Genomic DNA, 20,168 nt, shown 5'->3' with positions numbered 1-20,168 from the left:
TATCAAATAAAGCTAGTGTGTGTTTGGACACACGTTTGATAAACATATATGTTAATATAATCATGACAAGTTTCTTCAATTTCACAAAAAGTTGTATATTGTTGCTTATGTAACATACAAGAATGACGCAAAAACAGACACCCTACTAATCGCAAGCAAATATGTATTAGGAAAGTATCAAAATTTACTTCAAAATTCGTTAGTAGCTAATGAATCCCTTCGACAAATATGTGAAAGAATTAATGAAACATTCAATGGACATGTAAGATACAACCTCGTTTTTTAAGAGATATCAAATAGGTATATAAACATTGCAAGTCCAAACACAAAATACCAACAAAAATATTCTTCTTAGTTAAAAACTAGTCACACCGAGTAGAATTCTTTCTTGCGTGATAAAAATGACCATATAAATTAATTAAAATATGTGAAGTTCAGAAACCCTATAATCAAATATATGAAGTTCAGAGTAATGAATTTCAGGCCCTGTGAATTATAAGAATCATAAAATACATACATAAACAAATAGAAAATCATTAGACCAAAAAAGCAAAAAAATTCTTTAACCATTTTAAAGGGTCACAACCAAATAATAAAATAGTTAGCCCATATCATACTCCAAAATTCACCACCTACTGGACAACAAAAAACGCATAACAAATTGTGCCTTATTATCATCAAAACAAGAGCTTGCAGCTTCTTAATGTTGGAGATCCATATAACTTATGAAGAACACCCCAAAATCATCCGTCTTGAAAATTCACAAAAAGATATTTTTAAATTTTCTTTAAAAAATAAAAAATGGAAAAGATGAGAAATTGAAATCGGGTGAATGTTATCACAACCCAAAATGCAAGTTCATTTCTTTCACCAGAGAATAAAAATGACATGTAACTCTAGATATCAGGGAAAAGGCATAAACATGGGGTGCAGAAATTGAAAATTTTATTTTAAGAAAATTGAATTACCAGAATGAGAAACAGAGAGGATCTACGAGTGATTAGAATTGGTGATTGAAAGATTGAAAAAAGGGAGAAGGAAGGAGAGAGAAAAAACACAGGAGGTGAAGAGAGAGATAGAGAATGAATATGGACGAGAGGATCGTGACTTTCATTGGAGAGAAAATTTCATAATCTTTTTTTGTAATAACAAAAGGAAAAAACTTCATGGCATTTTTCTTTTATCTTTATTATATAGCCATTTTGTAAGGGGGAAAATCAGGATCTAATTAAGGACACTTCCAATAAACTTTTTACTAAATTTACACTCAACATAAAAAGTTCATACATCGCATGAGTAAAAAAGAGTAGCATAATTAATATAAAAGATAAAGAATATAATTACATTCCTTAATTGTTGTACAAAATCTTTAAACACGAAACAAAATCAAACAGAGACAATACATGATTAGTCTTTACGGGTAGTGAACTTACACTGAAGCTCAATCTTGATGACATCGATGATATTAATTAGATGAAAGTGCTCTTAAACAATGTCAAGTAGTACTACAGAGTTGAACAGGACACAGACCTAATATTAGGGGCGGATAAAGATTTAAGACTACTTAGAAATTAACCCGTTTTCAATTCAAGCGCTATTATCTATCCACCTTTTTCAATTTTATATACTTATTGTGGTTTGTCATTAAAATTTATATCCATTCTTCCATTTTTAAAGGTAAATTCTTCCTTTTTATAAAGTTGATAATTTGCCAAGCAATGAGCATATGAATTCCTACAAATAACAGAGTGAATAAAGTTGAAACCATAGAAGTCGTCCAAATTAATATCAAGAATGTAAGCACATAAAGATGAGTGATTAATATCTGAGTAATAAATGTCATTATTATGTTATGTGTGTAAATTTCTTTTGTGTTTTTTTATAAAATCCAAATGAATTTCCCCTGTGCTCATCCAAGAACAATAGCAACTCCTTATCATTTTCTTGTTCTAAATGAGAATAAGCCTTCGCAACATAGCTGAATTCCCGTCCATACATGTACGATGCACATGCCGCTTTGTATGTGAGTAACTGCAAATCACCTGATCCATATATAATTTAGGAAAACAAATTAGCATGACTAAAAATAAAACAATAATAGTGAGTGAGCATGTTGCAATATTTCTAGTAACGTTGATATAAATCATGTTACCCACATCATTAAAAGAGTTTGACCTATAATAGTGAGTCCTAGATAAGTGTTACCATAAACTTTTCATGATTGGATAATACTAATAGTGTAAATTTTACATTTATAATAGATCAAATTAAACACTAAAAAATATATACCAGCTTCAATCTCTGATTCAAGCTTGCTATTGCTGAAATGTCTTGTTAACCACCACCTACAGCGAAGCCTCCAAGATTTTCCTGATATACCATCCGTAAATATTTTAGGGGTTTTGTTAAGGGAAAAGTGTTGCTTATGTCCATCTTCATTTTGAACGGGGCATGAAGACATGCAGTCTTCTTCGTAGGAAGACAGTCTCAAGAAACATGAAGAGAACACCTTCCACGTATTGTACTCTGCATGTGTAGCATCTAAATGTAAAGCAATCATTTCCAACAGAGATTCAAGACTATAGTCTCCTGCAAAATATCAGAAGAAACCAATTAACGATAGAGGCATAACGTATCATTAAGCATATAAAGGTTTTGCTTTGTATGTAGCAGAAGAATAGCTATAAATTATTCAAATCATGTAAGAGACATTTCAGAATGGAAGTACCATTTTGGTGCATCTTGATAAGTTTTGCTAAGGCATCACTACATGTTGGATCCTTCTTCAATATATCCTCGAAACAGCTAAGAAGCAGGGGAGAGTTGTTTCGATCAAAACGCTCCAAGAGAGCAGCCCTTACTCTGCAAGTGTGTACATTAGTAAATTTACTAAACATAACAAAAAAGCATTGAGTAAAATATAGCAGCTTACTTATCTCAGAAATTGTTGGTTTAATAAGTACATCACTGGTAATCATAAAAAAAGGGATATATACCTTATTGGGAGTACAGAGGCTGAATTACAGCATTGCTTCTCAAGCATATTTAGAGCCTCATCAACTTGACCTCCAATCAGCAACAGCTGGCAACAAAAAATAAAGTGAAGCCATTGTTGATATCTCAAGCATTATGCTATGCAGAAAACAATTTTCATATAATATAATGTCTATAGCAGATGCAAAATATAGATGTGCATGTGCATCCACAAAGAAACAGAAACATGCTGTGAGAATGCAGAACATAGTCAGTTGCTTTGTGCAAGTAAAGATGGATAATTGATTTCATATAATCCAAGCTACTGATATTTCCATATGTGTGTAAAACTATAAATACAATAAGCATGTGGAAGAACTGAAGAAGTAAGGGCCAATTAGTAATAGCATGCACAAAGGACCAAGTATTTAAGAACTCAGATGCAAGAAGTAAGGGCCAATTAGTAATAGCATGCACAATGGTTGTTGACAACATGGGTTTATTACAGTGCCAGTTCATATAATTTTCAATAACTATGGAATGATAATAAATGAATGCATTGCACTGACCAAAACTATAATAAGAGTTTCATATTTTGGGCAACTTCTAGGGAATTTTACCATACTCCAAAAACCGGACAATTAGGTATAGACATAGAGCAGAATTAGTTCTTAATTAAGCTTGTTGTGTGATAATCCCTAGAAAATTGAAAGTTTAATTCTTTAATCTAATCCGATTTGAAGTTCATACAAAATCCAGTAAACAGTTGGTTTTTATCCAATAAGTTTTAATTTGAACCAAAACTTTCCTTATTTCTCTCCTTTCCACTTTCAAAATTATTTGAAATTTAAAAAATGGATCACTGGATCATAATTGATAATAAATTAGTTCAAAACTACAGGTAATACAAAGTTAATTATTTTGAAATGACTTCAAATTTATCTTGATTCACATAAACCAAAATGGTGTTTAATTTTGTTAATCATTTGATGACAGATGATTGGATGTCCGATGATAGAGTGATTTACATTAACAGCAGATCAAAGTTAAACTTTTTAGGAGGTTATGTAACAAATTTAACTACAGTTCTGAACCTGATTTTTAGTTTACCAAACAACTCCTTAAATGAAATACAAAATGAAGTTTAGTTGTTCCAAACAAAGTTAATTGAAATGTATGATCCATACCTGTATCAATGGAAGTAATGCTGCTGAAGCGGAAGGTTCTGAGTCAAGAGCCAGTTGCAAATATTTCACTGCATTTTTGTAAAAGTCATTAGGCTGATTTCCTTGCCAATACATGAACTCCTCAAAACTGTGGTCATCAGAAAAACGCAAGGGCAGCAACCACGAATCAAGTCCCCCTAAGTAAATGCACAAAAAGACTGTTAAAGTTACAAGTGAACCAGAGAGTAATCACTATTTAAACCTAGAAATGATGAGTAATAAGCTCTGATATCAGTTTGATAAAACTGGTATCAGAATATAACAATAATAAAAGAAAGAATGATAGAATAGGAAAGACAAGAGACCGTTTACTGACTCACTGAATAATGAAAGAATTACAGAAAACAGAATGCCCAAGTATTTCAAGGAATCTGGTCCCTCCTAACCAATGTGCAAATATCCTCCCCCTACCTATCCTTTATATACCATGACTACAAATGTTCTCCTGCAAAACTAACTCTAACTTACTGACAAACTGTCACTTAGTTAGTTATATATGATACCCTTAATGCTTTCTCTTATTGCTGATAAACCACACTAATAGGGGGAGGTGCTCTATCAAAATTAATCAGAGGTTGCTACAAACCAGTAATCATAGGCAAGAGAAAAACTAAAATCTAGCCTTATCAGAGTAGTAAGAAAGACATAATTAATATTTTCAGTTTAAGAAAAAAATTATTGGGTAGGAAAATCCATATACAATTATATATGTGCATAGACATTCTCATACAGGTGTGAATCCACAAAAAATAGATTTTTCTCCTGTTCAGCAAATAAATAACTTACCAAGACCATACAAGATATCCTGTGTAAGACCTCCATTGTTAGAAAAAGGATCTCCAAATCCTTTATGCTCTTCAGAATTTAAGTAAAAACCTTCTGGCTGAACGTTTTGATATGGTTTTTCTCTTTTATTAGCATCAACCTCCATGTCTTCATTGAAGACAACATCCCCAGATATCTTCATATCATTCATGACAGAAGCATCTGAATCACGTTGGGACTGGGAGTCAGCCATGTGGGATTCAACTGAATTATACATCTCTGACTGTACAGTTTCATTGTTGAATGAGGTTCCCTCCATATCTGAGTTCTCTTGCGAGTCAAACTGGTCTGAATTTCTCCACTGGAATTCTTTGGGGATAGAAGAATACCACAACTCATAGAATGTCAAACCCATCATCATCTTTGACATAGGACCAATATCACCTTTTTCTTGCCCAAGGCTATAGGAGAAACCAAAAGACAAAAATGAAAAAGGATAGAAAGAGCAAGGTAATATGAATGAGAAAAGAAATTAGAGACTGGTAACCCCCTTATAACATTATTTCTCAAACACTGAGATGTATTTTACTATTTTTGAAGTGAAAATCCAACACTAATGGAGGAGAAACAATACTTTATCAATGGAAAGTTCATATTTGAAGCCATTTTATTTACACACAAGGTAAAAAAAAACACATAAATGGTCTTTCAGTCATATTTGAATCAAGTTGCATTTATTTGAGAGCATGTAGCTAGCACTTAACTATACCAGTAGGGTGGTTACTTGCAAACCTATATATATATTGATAGTTATGGTAGATAATCAATGAAATAACCACATTTGTGATCATCAGAGTATTGAAACTGTGTTCCTTCCATGTATTGCTTGGGTTAAATTTTTTACAGGTGAGAACACAAACATTGGGAATATTCGGCAGCAGACAATTGTCAGTATCTTTAAAGTCACTGTCTGTACTAATTTATCCCAAATTTCCAGGGTGTGATCTATCTGAGTTCATCCTCTTCAGCATTGGGGCGGTGTCACTCAATCATTTGGAATATTGAATTTATGAAATTATGTTTGTGCATTTTTTTTGTGATAAAAACTTGTCTACTCTAAATGCTAGTGGTTTATCCCATGAATATATACAATGGCAATATTAAGAATCATAATTAGTTTTTTTTTTCATAACAAGTAGCCAAGTACCATAGTCCATACTTTGGAACTAAGGTATTATTCCTAAATATCTGGAGGAAATAAATACCAATATCAACCATTATAAGCAATTTTAAGTTTTATTGAAAAATATACAACCCACAATAAAAATATAATAATAATGACAGACAACCAGCTCACCACATTATATAGTAATGACAAGTTATGAAACAATTCATTCCTTGGCATCATGATGCAACACATTAAAAATTAAATTACATACCATAGTGCAAGCTGGTATGCATCCTCAGCATTGCCTTGCAAAAGACAGAAAAGCATGAACTCCATATGGACTGCATATCTGCTCTGCTCGACAAGTAAAATTCTACATTAAGAACCAAAAGCCTAAACAATCAAACAGACAACTGAAATCAATAATTGATGTTTCAGTGTTCCTGCTACAAAATAGCTGTACTATTTTCTATGAAATATCCAATTCAGTCTTTAATTACTTTCAAGCTGATGGGCTTGTATTGAGTTGGTTGTCTCCAAGCATTATTATTGTTTTGATAGAGATTTTTTTAAAGAAGTCCAATCATTGTTATCAAACACTATTCTCTTTCTTAATGAAATTCAAAGCAAATGAAGGCAAAATTGTTTGTTCTTGCTTAAGCTTAGTTATATTCTTGTTACAAGTCAGAAATAGTTACTACTTGACAGAGGAATTTTATGAACATTTAACGTAAAGGTAACAATTATAAAGCATTAGGGGGTTCTGAAACATACCTCAACTGGCCAGGTCTTCATTGATCCAATTTTCTTCGACCAAATATCATAGAGGTTCTTGATTCGTGTTGGATTAATAGAATGGTTTTCCACACGCTTAAGAAGCTCCAGTAAAACCTACACATATAATACCGGCATACATGCTACTGTTCAGAAACTAACTCAGCATATCAACAATAAAAGAAATTACAGCAACAAGGCATAAAGTTTTAGAAGGAGTGATGAAAGGGAAGAAAAGTAAGGGTGAGGCACAAGAATCATTTAAAAAAACTTCATGTAATTTTGATAGCATGTAGGTTTCGGAATATTTAGATTATGGGAAATCATTTTGGTTTCAAAAGATCTCCAACAAATCCTCAAACAGAAGTGTCATTTTTTCTAAAGTAAAAAAAAAATACCAAATTCGGAGTTATGAATCAATATACCCTTTCCATCTATCTAACTTCATATTTCTATAATAGACAGGGATAAACTGATAATCAAACAAGACCAATATGTCAAAATTTTGGAAGCAAATGAGACTTGACACCAGACCACACCACATTCTCAAAACCCCAAAAAGAAAAGTTAACAAAAAAAGCACAGACACAAATAATGAAGGGGTACCCAAAACTTAAGACGGTTGGTGTAGGGAGAGGCGTCATCAAGTGTTCCCTTCAAGTAGGCACTGAGAACACCACTGGCTGCAACCCAATGGTGCTGGTTAACGAGCCTCCGGAGCAAGTAGCGCAACCTCGCACGGTGCTCCACCCTAAGAGGTTTGGGACCCAATCCCAAAACATAGGAAGGTCTCGTCAGAGACAACAAGATTCTTTTTGCCAGCTTCTCTCGCTCCCCCACCTGCCCATCCTTGTCCACCAAGTAATCCTTCCTCTTTCGCCGCTGCTTTAATTTCTTTGCGGTGGAACCGCCACTGTTGTTCCCGTCTTCCATTGTTAACAAACTAGAGATTCTTTGTTCTCTCCCTCCAGAAGCTTTTGCTGGAAGAGACAGAATGTTAGTTAAGTGCCTTTTGTAGATATTAGTATTACTACGATTGATGCATTAAACCGCAGAGTGTTGCTGTGCACAAACTACAAAACATTCAACGTAACAACAAGTTCAAATTCTCGTCAACGGTGACCTAGCGAGACCGTCCGATCCGAACCTGATCTCGCGAAGCTCCGCTGCACAACCACGACACTCCTGGCCGGTGCCACCCGCCGCCGGCGCCGCAAGTTCTAAACTTGCCGCCAACTTCGTCCTTCCCTCGCTCAGCTCTAGCGTCTTGAAGTAAGGGGTGATTGAATTGGGTTTTAAAAAAAAAATAGAATTAGTTCCCTGGGCCAAAAAGAGGTGCAGAAAGCAACATGGAGTGCAGGAAAAAACAGACTAAGTTGAGCCAGTCCAACAAAAATAGAGAAAAAAATAAAAGCAAGGTAATTGCTTTGTGCACCCAATGTTTTTTCTTGTACACCTAACATTTTCTGTTATTTCCAAAATTACCCCTGGAAAATTTACGGATTCACAATTTGTATGGATCCATGACTTTCAGGATATTAACACAATGCTCTAACTAAATGAGCTAATAAGTCAATTATATTATAAAATAATTAATGTCACTATATATAACACTAAAATTTATAACGTATATTTAATGTACATGTAAATTTACATAATAAATTTCTAATGTATATTTATTATGTAAATTTATATATGCATTAAATATACATTAAAAAATTTAGTTTTATATATTACAATATTAATTATTTTATAATATAATTGACATATTAGTTCAATTGATTAATGTGTCGTATTAATAATGTGAAAGTCATAGGGGTAATTTTGGAAAAATGAAAAGTGCTGGGTGCACAAACAAATTGCTTAGTGTGCAAAGCAATTTCCAGACAACAAACATATTTTCTGGGCTACCCAGCAGCCCAAAGTGCTAATGGGAGAAGTAAAAGGCTTTTATTTCCTGCATTATATGATCAAGAAAAAAACTAAATGGCAACTTAATAAAAGGAGGGAGGTGTAGATGAGAAAAAAAAAAACAAAAAGTTATTATTTTGTTCCTTAATCCTTATTCAAGTTCGTTAATTAGGAAAATAATTATTTTTTATTTTAAGTTTTAAGAGTTTAAGATAATATTAATTATATTCTTACAACATCTCTAATACTGTCAATGTAAGATAATTATTTTCATGGTTGGTATCGTAATAGTTTAAAACAATTTAAGTAATCTCTATTATGTTACCTCACATTTAAGTAACTTATAAGAATACTCATATTAAGTGTGTTCAGGTCTTTCATCAAAAATTAATCATTACTTTTAATAAAAGTTATTTCTTATCAATATTATAATTAATAGAAAAAATATAAGAAACATTGTCAACCATGAATGATGTATATGTGTTTTGTAAAACTACTCATTTTAATTCTTATACAAGTAAATTATTTTATGTTTTAATCCTTAACACTTGTCTTCTTTTTTTTTCCTCTTACTTATCCACTCTCCTATTTTTTTTTCCCTCATCAACACCTCCCACCTTCTTTATCCTTATAATTTAGTCTAATCCAATAACTGAGATTGATTGTCAATTATAATCACGTAACTTGTCAATCAATTTGGCCTTGTTACTTTTCTTTCTTTCTCTGTTAGTCTGTTGGAAGCTATCACCTGAAATCCTGTATAGCAATATATACAGAAAATATTTACCACTTCAAACAAAGAAAAAATGGTAGGTAAAGACTCCCGAACATCACGTACGTAAAAACATTAATCCTTTCCTTTTCCGATGCCTAGGACTAGGGCTACGCTAATTGTTGACACTATTTATAACACACGAAAAAAAAAAAATACCTCACTGTCTTCACATGAGAATCCCACGCGTCTCTCCTTGATTTATGCCACAAAGTTTGCCAAGAATGGAAAGCTACCTAATGCACAATCCTCAAAGTCTTGTATTAGTATAACTTCAAGCCTCAAATAATACAAGTACGGCACAACACAGCACAAATTTGAGAGCCTTCAACCAATCAATCACGTAGTGTGATGCAACATTTAGCATATGATTAAGTCTGATAAAGTAAGATTTTAGATTTAAGTTTTATAAATAAAAAAAATATGATGGAGAGAAAACATCATACTAAAATGATCAATTAAATTTTTAACAAAGATTAAATTCAATAAAATTAATAAATAATGAATATTTTACATAAATATCAGTGACTAAAAAAAGTTTTATTAAGATAAATCATTTATTTTAATGATCTCGACACTTTTTGGAAAGATTATTTTTTCATTAAGGATATCTTTCAATTGATAGTAAAAAATTAATTAATTTCTTTTGAGGCATAGAGAACATTAGAATCAATTTTATCTCTACCGACAAATTTTCTTGTTTCAGAGAAATTGAAACTAATGTATCATGCTTTTAACTTTTCAAAGTTATGTAAAGAAAAGATTCAACTAATCTTTTTAATTCTCTTTCAATCAAGCATGACAAACCCAACCGTTTTACTTCTCTGCTCATCTTAGATAGAAAGATATTTTGTTATTGTTAAGCAACATTTTGTTATATAAGCATTGGGATAAAAAAAAAACTATTTACTGTGAGAATTCATAAAAACTTTAAAAAAAAAACTTAGTTAACACAATTTCATTGAACATGCTGTAAGGATTATAAACTAATATTTTAAAACAAAACCCGTAATTAATATTTGGTGAGGCTTGTGAATAATTGTTAAATTGATTCAACTAATTAAATTTATGCTTGAAGTATAATGTTCGGATAAAAAAATACAATTAATTTACAGTTTCAACTATTCAATCAATCCAATTTTAAAAATATTACTGCAAATGAAACTTAAATATATATGACACAATGTGCACATAATTTCTTGACATATCGTATCTTAAACCCCAAAATACGTATGTTGTAGATTAAAATAACAAGGCAAAACCATGTTTTTAAGATTTGTCTGCTGTTGCTTGCTACAGGCGGCATGAAGTGGAGCCTTGTACGTACCATATGTAGACGACATGATGTAATGTTTGTTACTCCTGATTAAGATTGAAATGGGAGCTATATTTTTTTGCGTACAAAAATGTGAGTATATATATTTTTATTTTGAATACAACTTTTTTTATACTCTTTTTCAATAGTCATTAATTAATGAAAAGTTCATAACTATTGCCGCGTGGGAGTGTAGTTTTGAAAAATGGACATGGACCGTCTAGTATCTAGAATTAGAATTGACTTTGAGAAAATATGGTTAAAGAACTGGAAAAAAAACTTGTCAAAACCAATAAAATTAGCTAAATTTGTTGAGTTAGTAAAAAATGTCGTTCTGATATTTCTCAAAATATTTAATATATTTGTTATTTTGTTTTTTATTCTCCGTGAGCTTCTTATTGTTAATGATTAATATACTTGTTTATCATTGAAACTCAAACTTAAATATAATTATATATTTGATATGAACTTTAACTTGTATGTATTTTAAATGTTAAAAAGTTTTGAAATGATGTTTTATTTTTAGCTTTTAGTATTAACTGTGTTATAAAGTTATGATGTTATATATATTTTTAAACAAGGCTGTATTATTGGATTATGGTTTTAAAATAATATTTTAGCATAAAAAAGTCATTTATATTTTAAAGATTACATAAAAATATTATGACTTATTAGATCTTTACAAGACTTTTATGATAATTTAAATTTTTATAGTTTGAATTTATATTTTTATGCGTATTTTAATGATAGTTTGAATTTATATCATAAAAAACATTTTAAAATTCCTTTTAATCTTAATCCAACATACCTAAGATTGAAACTTATGACTTTTTTCTTCAAAAAATAAAATATCTTCAAACTCAATAGTCAAGAGATTACTCTTCTAAAACTTATTATCACTAAAGTAAGTTTTATTATCTTTCTGAGCATAGTCTTTCATAAGCATGTTTAAAAAAGTGAATACTTGTTATATAGCTAAGAAACAAAGGAGGTGTATAGAATTAGGATTTTAAAGAATTTAAAAAAATTATAATTTTTTTGTGATATTCAATTAGGATTTTTAAATAATATAAATAAGTCTTGTGATATTTAATTAAGACTTTTAAAATTTTTTAAGTAAGACAGCAAAATCTAATGGTATTTAATTAATATTTTTTATAATTTATAAAAAGTATTTTGGTATTAAAAAATATATAAATTTCAATGGATTTTTAGTATAAAACATTTCACTAAATATTTTAGTATAAAACATCAAACAATTTCAATCAATCGACATCAAAAGATTTTACTAAAATCATTCTTTAATACCAAAAGAAATCTTTTAAATTTTTATAATATAAATTCATTAAAATTCAACTATAATAAAAGTGTTGTTAATAAATTTCATAAGTCATAACATTTCTTCATAATTTTTAAAAGATAATCTTTTAAAATCTTAATCCAATATATCCTGAACGTAATCATGAGAACAAGAAAGCCTATATATTTCCATATTCATATTTACATATACGGACTGAACAGGGAACAGCAAAATTCAACTTCCACCCAAAATACACAAATGCGTATGGAAACTTTACTAAATGGTCCCCCCATCAAACTTTCTTCTTTTATTAATGTGTTTTTGCGCGTCCACTGTGTTGGCGCTTTCAATTATTTATCATCTCACCAAATTACATGCTATGCTTGGTGCTTATGTGCATCAAATGTACGAGTTGATGGGATTAGGCCGTTAATGTATATGGATGTTAAAATATAATTAAATGATAAAGATTAGATAAATGCAAAATAATACCATGCTATGCATAATTCAAAATTTAAAACTAAAAGAAAAAAAAAAGACAGGCAGGCAAGACTTGTTGTTGTTGGTCGTCCCACGTGCAATTATGCTTCTTCTTATTCATTAGTTATTACGATTACGTACGCCCTTTTCTTCTTAAATCGTATGTACGGTACCCTAAGAATTATAGGGATCACAAAATTGAAGTTAATTTCAGACGCGATAAGTTATTTTACACCGGAAAAAGTGATCCTATTTTTTAGTGGATGAGGTGAAAAGGAGAGAGATAAAAAAAAAAAAACAAAAATGAAAGGAAAAGTTATTCTAATCTTTACTTTAACCGTTAAAATGTTCTGTATATATTTTTTATATTGATAACTTTTTATGCCTTTGTTTTTTTCTTTCAAGTATTACGACTTTTCACTGATATGATTTTATTTTATTAATATATATATATATATATATATATATATATATATATATTTTAAATTTGATCTATTTTAATAATCACAATTATAGTCTGCTAAGATATTTAATTTACATTACTATCATGGCCTAATTTTGTATCATGATCCAAAATCATATTGTAATATGGTATTCTAGCTAGTTTCAAAACTAACTTGTGTATTTGTTACTAAATACTATCTATAAATTAAATACAATAATATAATTAAAATGCAACGAAATTTTAATTTTATAACATTGGATTTGCATATAATTATATGTTTAATTTAAAATAACTGTTAAAATTTAAAATGTATTAAATATAATAGTAGTAAAAATTAATTAGTAAGTTGGTTAAGAAAATTTCTTATTTAATGAATTTCACTCATGATTTTTTTTTACTTTTTTATAATTTTAAGTAACAATAAAGAATATGTTAAAAAATATGTTGATAGTTGTTATTCAGTAGTCACTAGTACCAGTCTAATGATAAGGAGTTTAGATAATTTGCATGAGGTCTCAAATCTAAACCTCATTGCCGTTATTTATTATACAAAAAAAGTGTGATGTTTTTACTTCTTTTATTAATTAGGATACACAGCTTTAAAAGTATGATTCTTACTCTCCTCTCCTCACTCTCGTAATTATACATTTTCTCTCTTCTCTTCTTAGTAATGCATTTTACACTAGCTAAAATTTTTATCTCCCAATTAGTAATCTCAAAATATTGTACTTTTATTGATGTGTATACTTGATCTTCTTAACTATTTATCCTATTCAATCTACATCTTTTTATGAATTTTATCTCTAACTTAAATTTTATTATTTTTTAAAATATTATCAATAGTTAAAAATAATCTTATATCATAATTAAAATTATTAATTATAATTTTTTAATATAATTTATATATTCAATTTTTTGTAATTAATTCTAATTATATAAAAGTAAATTATTCATCTTGTATATTTCACATACTAAAGTAGTAGTGTTTATATATATAGTCGTAACCAAGTCATGGAGTGCACATGCAAACCCTTTAATTATTGTTAATTCATTAATAATGTATCTATCAGAACTTAGTTGGTTAACTTACTTTAGTACGTTCCGTAGGCAAGCCAAACACTAATTAGTTCCTTAATGAAAAAAAAAGTAAAATGTTTTGTTATTATAAACATATATATAAAACTATTTAATAATTATTTTTAAAATAATTAAAAATGTTTAACAAAATATATTTAGTATTTTTTAGTTAATCAATATTTTAGGACGTTAATTAACAAGACTATAACAATAAAATCACGACTGGAATAAAATAACATTAAGTTTCTAATTTATGTTTCGATTAATTAATTACGCTGAGAATATTTGAATGTTTAGTGGAATTATGTTCATTGACCATGGAGATCGAGGACAGCTAACCACTATGAGTTCAAATATATATGACCATAGTTATCTCAAGGGAATATGTTAGTAATCACAATGATGAGTTTCTAAAGAATTAATTTAATGATTTCATGAGGAATCTAAATTTCTTTTTCCCCCTCATGAAGAATCGAATTTACAAACATATATTTAATCAAATAATTAGAACATCCTCAAAAGTGGGTGGCGTTAAGTGATAAATACAAAGACAAAGCTATTAAACAATAGGCATTTGTTAACATGCATTATTCCATCTGTTCCCCTAATCATTATTAGTGCATCCTAAGTACATTCACTTTAAAAAGTAAATATATAACATAAGTGCCAGCATGAAATGATGGAGCTACCCAGAATTTCAGTGGAGAAGGCAAGGAACAGGAACAGAAATCTTCCCATGTGAGTCTGATTTGGGGATATTTAAAGCAAAGAAAGCTGAGTTATTTCAAAGAGTTTCACATGGGGGAGATGGAGGACATGATTCTTACAGAACCCTTTTCTCTTCACAGCTCATCCATCCTTAACCAAAGTCCCTGTATATATCTTGTCAATAGTTTTTTTTTTTTTTTTTCAATCACCTGGTATAAAATATTTACTAATTTTTTTATAATTAATTTTTATAAAAAATCTGATAGATTATCTTTAATGAAATATTATCTTATATTAAATATTTTTTTATTTTTAAGATTTGAATTAAATACCTTACTCAAAGAAACTGAATTTAATTTGATTTGAATCCACTTGTTATATATCTTCTCAATACATACCACTATCCCATAGTTTAATTAAATCTGCCCCAAGATCTCCCATGTAACTGTACCAAGGAAAAAAATAATGATCCACATTGCATGCCTTTTTTAGTTGTCAAATAAACCCCCCATAACCACAAACTTGCCAAAATACTCAATTGAATTATCAAAACCCAATTGCACACTCTTCGATTAAACATATAAAAAGGAACCAAAATCTGATCCAAACCAAAGTACAAATACCGGGTGCCAGCCGTGTCCATTAATCCGATCCAAAAATGGTAATAAAACACATAAAGAAAAGATGATTATGCATAGAATAATCAATTGAACGGTTTTGATGGCACACTGACCATGTGAAAACACCAGAAGGCCAAGCATTGATTGTGGTCCCATTATCCCAGTGTAATTAAAGTGCTGTATGGATAGGACACAACACAAGAGGAACTGCCACACTCTCTAGACCAAGCTTTATAGGCAAAGAAAGGGGTAAAAAAATTAAAAATAAAAACTACCCAGGTTAAGTTCTATAGGGATGAAATGAAATTTTTATAATATGGCGGTATACAGTATCATGACATGAGCCAATGGATGCCAAGTGAAGGGGTCACATCTGCACGTGGTTGCTGATTCCTATAGTTATTAAACAACACTCCAATTTTCCCACTAAAACCGTTGAGTCTTTCACCAGCTAGCTGTTGCTAGCTGTCTCTAATCCCCTCCCATGTGACCCACCTCTCCTTCATTCTCATTCTCTCTCTCTCTTACAAAAACAAACATTACATTAACACGTACCAAAATCTAATAAAAGGGAGGGAAAAAAAGGAGCTATAAAGAAAGAAAGAAAATAAAAAAGAGAAAAACTTTATGGCAAATGAATAAAAACACCATTATGAGGCTTTACATGGCACAATGGCATTGCCTCTCATCATCTCTTTAATACTATCTCTCTCCCGCTGGTTTTAGAAACCCAAGAACAAGATTTTGAACTAAGATTTGCGGTTGTTTGTGTGTTGGTTAGGTTGTTGGGATCTCTGTTGTTCCTTTTCTCTTTCTCTCTCTATTTTCTCAGACACACACTCTTAGATACACAAAGGCCATTATACGGCAGTAGACACAAAATTTCGGTATCTCTCTATATTTGGGGTCACACGTACATACATAGGTAATGGCACAATTACCTCCTAAAATACCAACCATACCCCAGAATTGGCCATCTTTCCCTCACCAAAGGGTACCCTCAATGGCCAACTTCAACCCCACAACCTCCACTACCACCGCCACTACGACTCCCCCGCCGCCTTCATGGGTCGACGAGTTTCTCGACTTCTCGTCGGCCCGGCGGGGGGCCCACCGGCGATCCGCCAGCGACTCCATCACATTCCTCGAGGCGCCTTTTCTCGATGAATGTCGAGCCGGATTCGACCGGCTCGACGAGGACCAGCTGATTTCCATGTTCTCCGACGACATTGCTGCGGCGTCGCTGCCGCCGCCGCCGCCGCTGTCGTCGGCGTCCAACCCCTCCTCGCCGGCCTCCGACCAAAACAGCAGCGAGGAGAAGCCGATGGAAATGGCGCTGGACGTGAAGCCGAAGGCGGAAACCCTTGAAGAGGAAAGCTCGTACAAGGATGAGGAGGCGGCGCCGCAACCCTCCGCCATCGCCACCTGCACTGAAACCGTTGTTGATCCCAAGAGGGTCAAAAGGTACTCCTAATCACACCAAATATTAATTATTGTTATTGCTGTATAATGCATTACTATTTTATACTGTATTTTATAGTACTTTAATTTCCCACCTCCCATGCACGTACAATTAATGAAAATGATTTTATTTTTTAGATAAACTACTTGTTAGTACTTAGTAGAATTCAGGTGTATATTAATTACTAATTTATTTTATCAGTAGAATAAAAAAAATTAAGATATTTATAATACTTTACCTATTTTATTCAATCGAGTTAAAACTCTTCACATATTAACTAACAAATTTATTTTTTGAATTTAATTACTTTCACTAATAAAAAATTACATATGTATGATTTTTAAGATTTTTAATGTAAAAGTGAATAAATTTATTATAGATAATAATTTATTATTAAATAATAATATTGAAATTATCTTAATACATAAATTATGTACTCTAATTTAATTTAACACTTTGAATAAAAAATATTCATAAATTTTACTACAAAGTTTGTTAAGTTAAAAGTACATAATTTACTTTCATGAGTTTAAATAATTGGTTTTAATCGTCAAAAAATTACTGAGTGATCTATATATACAATGTCTTACACATTAAATTTTAGTATGGAGTTTTTTTAATATTAAATATGAATAATAACTTGTTTAGTAGCAAGTGGCTTGCTGTGTATGCTACATAATTTTTTGATCAAAGACTCCGTTTTTTAATAATAAAGAATAAAGAAATACATTATCAAATTATCATTTTGATGAGTACACTTTAAAATGAAATGCATTATAAAAAAAACGAATATTGTGGTATTTATAATTAACTATATCTAGCTATAGTTTTCCGGGAGAATAATTTTTTATATATTTGGATTAAAAGCCAATTAAATGAGTTTTGATAGTTATATATTTGGATCTAACAAAATTAATTTTATAAAACCAATTAAATGAGTTGGTTGAGTGCAGAAGTTAATTATGTTCGTCCAATTATATCTCATGTACCCGTTTTCCTTTCAAGCTACTTTGACTTAACCTTATAAATTAATTAAGTGATTGATTTTATATACGTACAAGAATTAAACTTGTGTAGATATACCAAACTAAATATAATTTTTTATTGTTATGATTTGTTTGCAAACCAGAATTTTGGCTAACAGGCAATCAGCTCAGAGGTCAAGGGTAAGAAAGCTGCAATACATTTCTGAGCTTGAAAGGAGCGTAACAACTTTGCAGGTGAATAAGTTTAATTTAATTTTCATAATATATATACACATGCTGCACCAAGAACATAAATGTTAAGTAGTACTAGTAGTAGTATATAAGACTTGTGCTAATTATGAGAAATGTTAAAATTAATGAAGACGGAGGTATCAGCATTGTCACCTCGAGTTGCATTCCTGGACCATCAACGTTTGATTCTTAATGTCGACAATAGTGCCTTGAAGCAACGCATTGCTGCTTTGGCCCAAGACAAGATTTTCAAAGACGGTATAATGCTTTGTTCTTTTTCCTTTTTCAAATATTTTCTCTTCCATCTTTTTTTTTTTTCATTTTCTTTTCTATCGGACTCAAACTTATTCTCTTATGACCACTATTTTACAACAATTATCATAAGAACCAAGACTGTCATCTTTAATTTATTTAATGCAATCCACATGTATATTTCGAGATTTTCTTTTTCATATTATAATATAATATTATTGTGAAAAGATTATTCCTTCTGTTACAAGTGTGAATAATAGTATATAATACGTGCGTGACCTAACCAACCAGACGTAAGTCATATATATCCTAAGATTCTTGATCTTCATATATATGTTGATGTTGATATCTAGGTTTGAAATCTTCCAGAGGGAAATTGCCTAGGCAAAAGCATATATATATTTTTTAGAAAAATGAGAATTACAGTATTCTTTCATTCCATCTTTTGTGGATTATATACTGACCTTTGGAACTTCCAAAAGCACACCATGATCATGATTATTGAGATAGTGGGTATATATTTTTTTTACTCTCAGCTCACCAAGAAGCATTAAAGAAGGAAATAGAGAGACTAAGGCAAATCTATCACCAACAGAACCTACAAAAGATGAACAGCAATCTTCAACAAACCACACCAACATCACAGCCACAACAACAACCAATGCAACTTCATCATCATCAGCAGCCGATAGCAGTGTCTCAACCATTGGGATGCAAGGACAACAAGGAGCAGCTCCTCAGTTGAGGGGGAAGAGACAAGGAATAGTGCTGTAGATGGATGAATGAATGAATGTCCCTTCATGCTAACTAGAAAACTTTCACGTGATGTGTTCCCCATCAATGTTGTTGGTGTGGGGGCACCCTGACACAGTGATGGGGGTTGGAGGGTAGGAACTTCACAAGTGGATTAATGCTTGAAAATAGGTTGGAGATTTTTTTTTTTTTATGCTTTCAAGGTGAAGAAAATTGGTTATATCTTGGGGGTTGGATTGGGATTTTGGGATTTGATGATTTCTTCAGATTACACTTTTTTTTTAACATAAAAATTATTCTCAATGATTTTTTATTTTGTTGGGTGGAATAAGGGGACAAAGCATCGTGGTTTTGTATTGGGTATGCATGGGAGCTGTCAGAGAATTATTTTTCTCCTTTTTTTTTTTGTTTGGAGAGGAAGGGGGTGTCTGATCGTAGTAGTTTAATTTCTTGTTTTTCTTCGTTTTGGAACTAATTGTTTGCTATTTTGTATTTTATTTGGATGAATTGTACAAAATTTTAATTAAGCCAGCTATAACATTTATTCTTCTACACATGGGGGTTGTCTTCTATGTAATAGTAGATTTTTAACATAAAATTTCTCGATCTCAATCATCGTTCGAGCTTGTGGCAGCATATATTAATCACTTATATTAATTTAAGAAAAAGATCAAACTCAAATAATACTCAAATAATTTAATCTTAACTTTAATATATTAATCACTTATATTCAATCACTTGGTTATAATATTTATTTAAATTTGATTGATGTATTTTTATTAACTATAGTATTCTTTTATGTATCCATTTTATATTTTATATTTATAGTTTCTAGTAATATCCATGTATTAGTCCGGCATGTTTACTGTATCAAGAAGTGTATATATAATATCCCTGTATTAGTCCATTAATTGGCAATGAAATTAAGAAATTCAAATATGCCAAGTTTC

General features: G+C 30.8%; 2 protein-coding genes across 3 annotated transcripts; one reads left to right on the top strand and one right to left on the bottom strand.

The window, feature by feature from the left end:
* Nucleotides 1-1,753: 1,753 nt before the first annotated feature.
* On the bottom strand, nucleotides 1,754-8,194 carry LOC100800114 (uncharacterized). Of its 2 annotated transcripts, none has more exons than XM_003541780.5 (10): nucleotides 8,054-8,194; nucleotides 7,513-7,886; nucleotides 6,907-7,023; nucleotides 6,404-6,486; nucleotides 4,986-5,425; nucleotides 4,161-4,336; nucleotides 2,997-3,082; nucleotides 2,729-2,862; nucleotides 2,290-2,589; nucleotides 1,754-2,042 (listed from the first exon to the last, which is right to left on the bottom strand). In XM_003541780.5, exons 2-10 carry the CDS (start codon nucleotides 7,837-7,839, stop codon nucleotides 1,846-1,848), a joined length of 1,860 nt encoding a protein of 619 aa, XP_003541828.1. In that variant the 5' UTR covers nucleotides 7,840-7,886; nucleotides 8,054-8,194; the 3' UTR covers nucleotides 1,754-1,845. The 2 variants fall into 2 exon arrangements, with proteins under 2 accessions (XP_003541828.1, XP_025980918.1); XM_026125133.2 differs by having other exon boundaries at nucleotides 8,030-8,164.
* A 7,893-nt stretch (nucleotides 8,195-16,087) lies between these two features.
* On the top strand, nucleotides 16,088-19,772 carry BZIP112 (putative bZIP domain class transcription factor). The gene is made up of 4 exons (XM_003543176.5): nucleotides 16,088-16,998; nucleotides 18,126-18,216; nucleotides 18,345-18,471; nucleotides 19,002-19,772. The coding sequence occupies exons 1-4, from the start codon at nucleotides 16,463-16,465 to the stop codon at nucleotides 19,208-19,210; spliced, it is 963 nt and encodes a 320-aa protein (XP_003543224.1). The 5' UTR covers nucleotides 16,088-16,462; the 3' UTR covers nucleotides 19,211-19,772.
* Nucleotides 19,773-20,168: the final 396 nt, after the last annotated feature.

Source organism: Glycine max, chromosome 13 (genome assembly GCF_000004515.6).
Source record: "Glycine max cultivar Williams 82 chromosome 13, Glycine_max_v4.0, whole genome shotgun sequence".
Lineage (NCBI taxonomy): Eukaryota > Viridiplantae > Streptophyta > Magnoliopsida > Fabales > Fabaceae > Glycine > Glycine max.
This window is presented reverse-complemented; position numbering and strand designations above follow the sequence as displayed.

Excerpts from the sequence above, each read along its gene's own strand:
- LOC100800114 (XM_003541780.5), bottom strand. The coding sequence starts at position 7,839 with ATGGAAGACGGGAACAACAGTGGCGGTTCCACCGCAAAGAAATTAAAG. Across the intron at positions 3,083-4,160 it reads CATTACTTCCATTGATACAG|CTGTTGCTGATTGGAGGTCA; the intron begins GTATGGATCATA and ends TTTTGTTGCCAG. Across the intron at positions 2,590-2,728 it reads TATCAAGATGCACCAAAATG|GAGACTATAGTCTTGAATCT; the intron begins GTACTTCCATTC and ends GATATTTTGCAG.
- BZIP112 (XM_003543176.5), top strand. The coding sequence starts at position 16,463 with ATGGCACAATTACCTCCTAAAATACCAACCATACCCCAGAATTGGCCA. Across the intron at positions 16,999-18,125 it reads GATCCCAAGAGGGTCAAAAG|AATTTTGGCTAACAGGCAAT; the intron begins GTACTCCTAATC and ends TTTGCAAACCAG. Across the intron at positions 18,217-18,344 it reads GGAGCGTAACAACTTTGCAG|ACGGAGGTATCAGCATTGTC; the intron begins GTGAATAAGTTT and ends AAATTAATGAAG.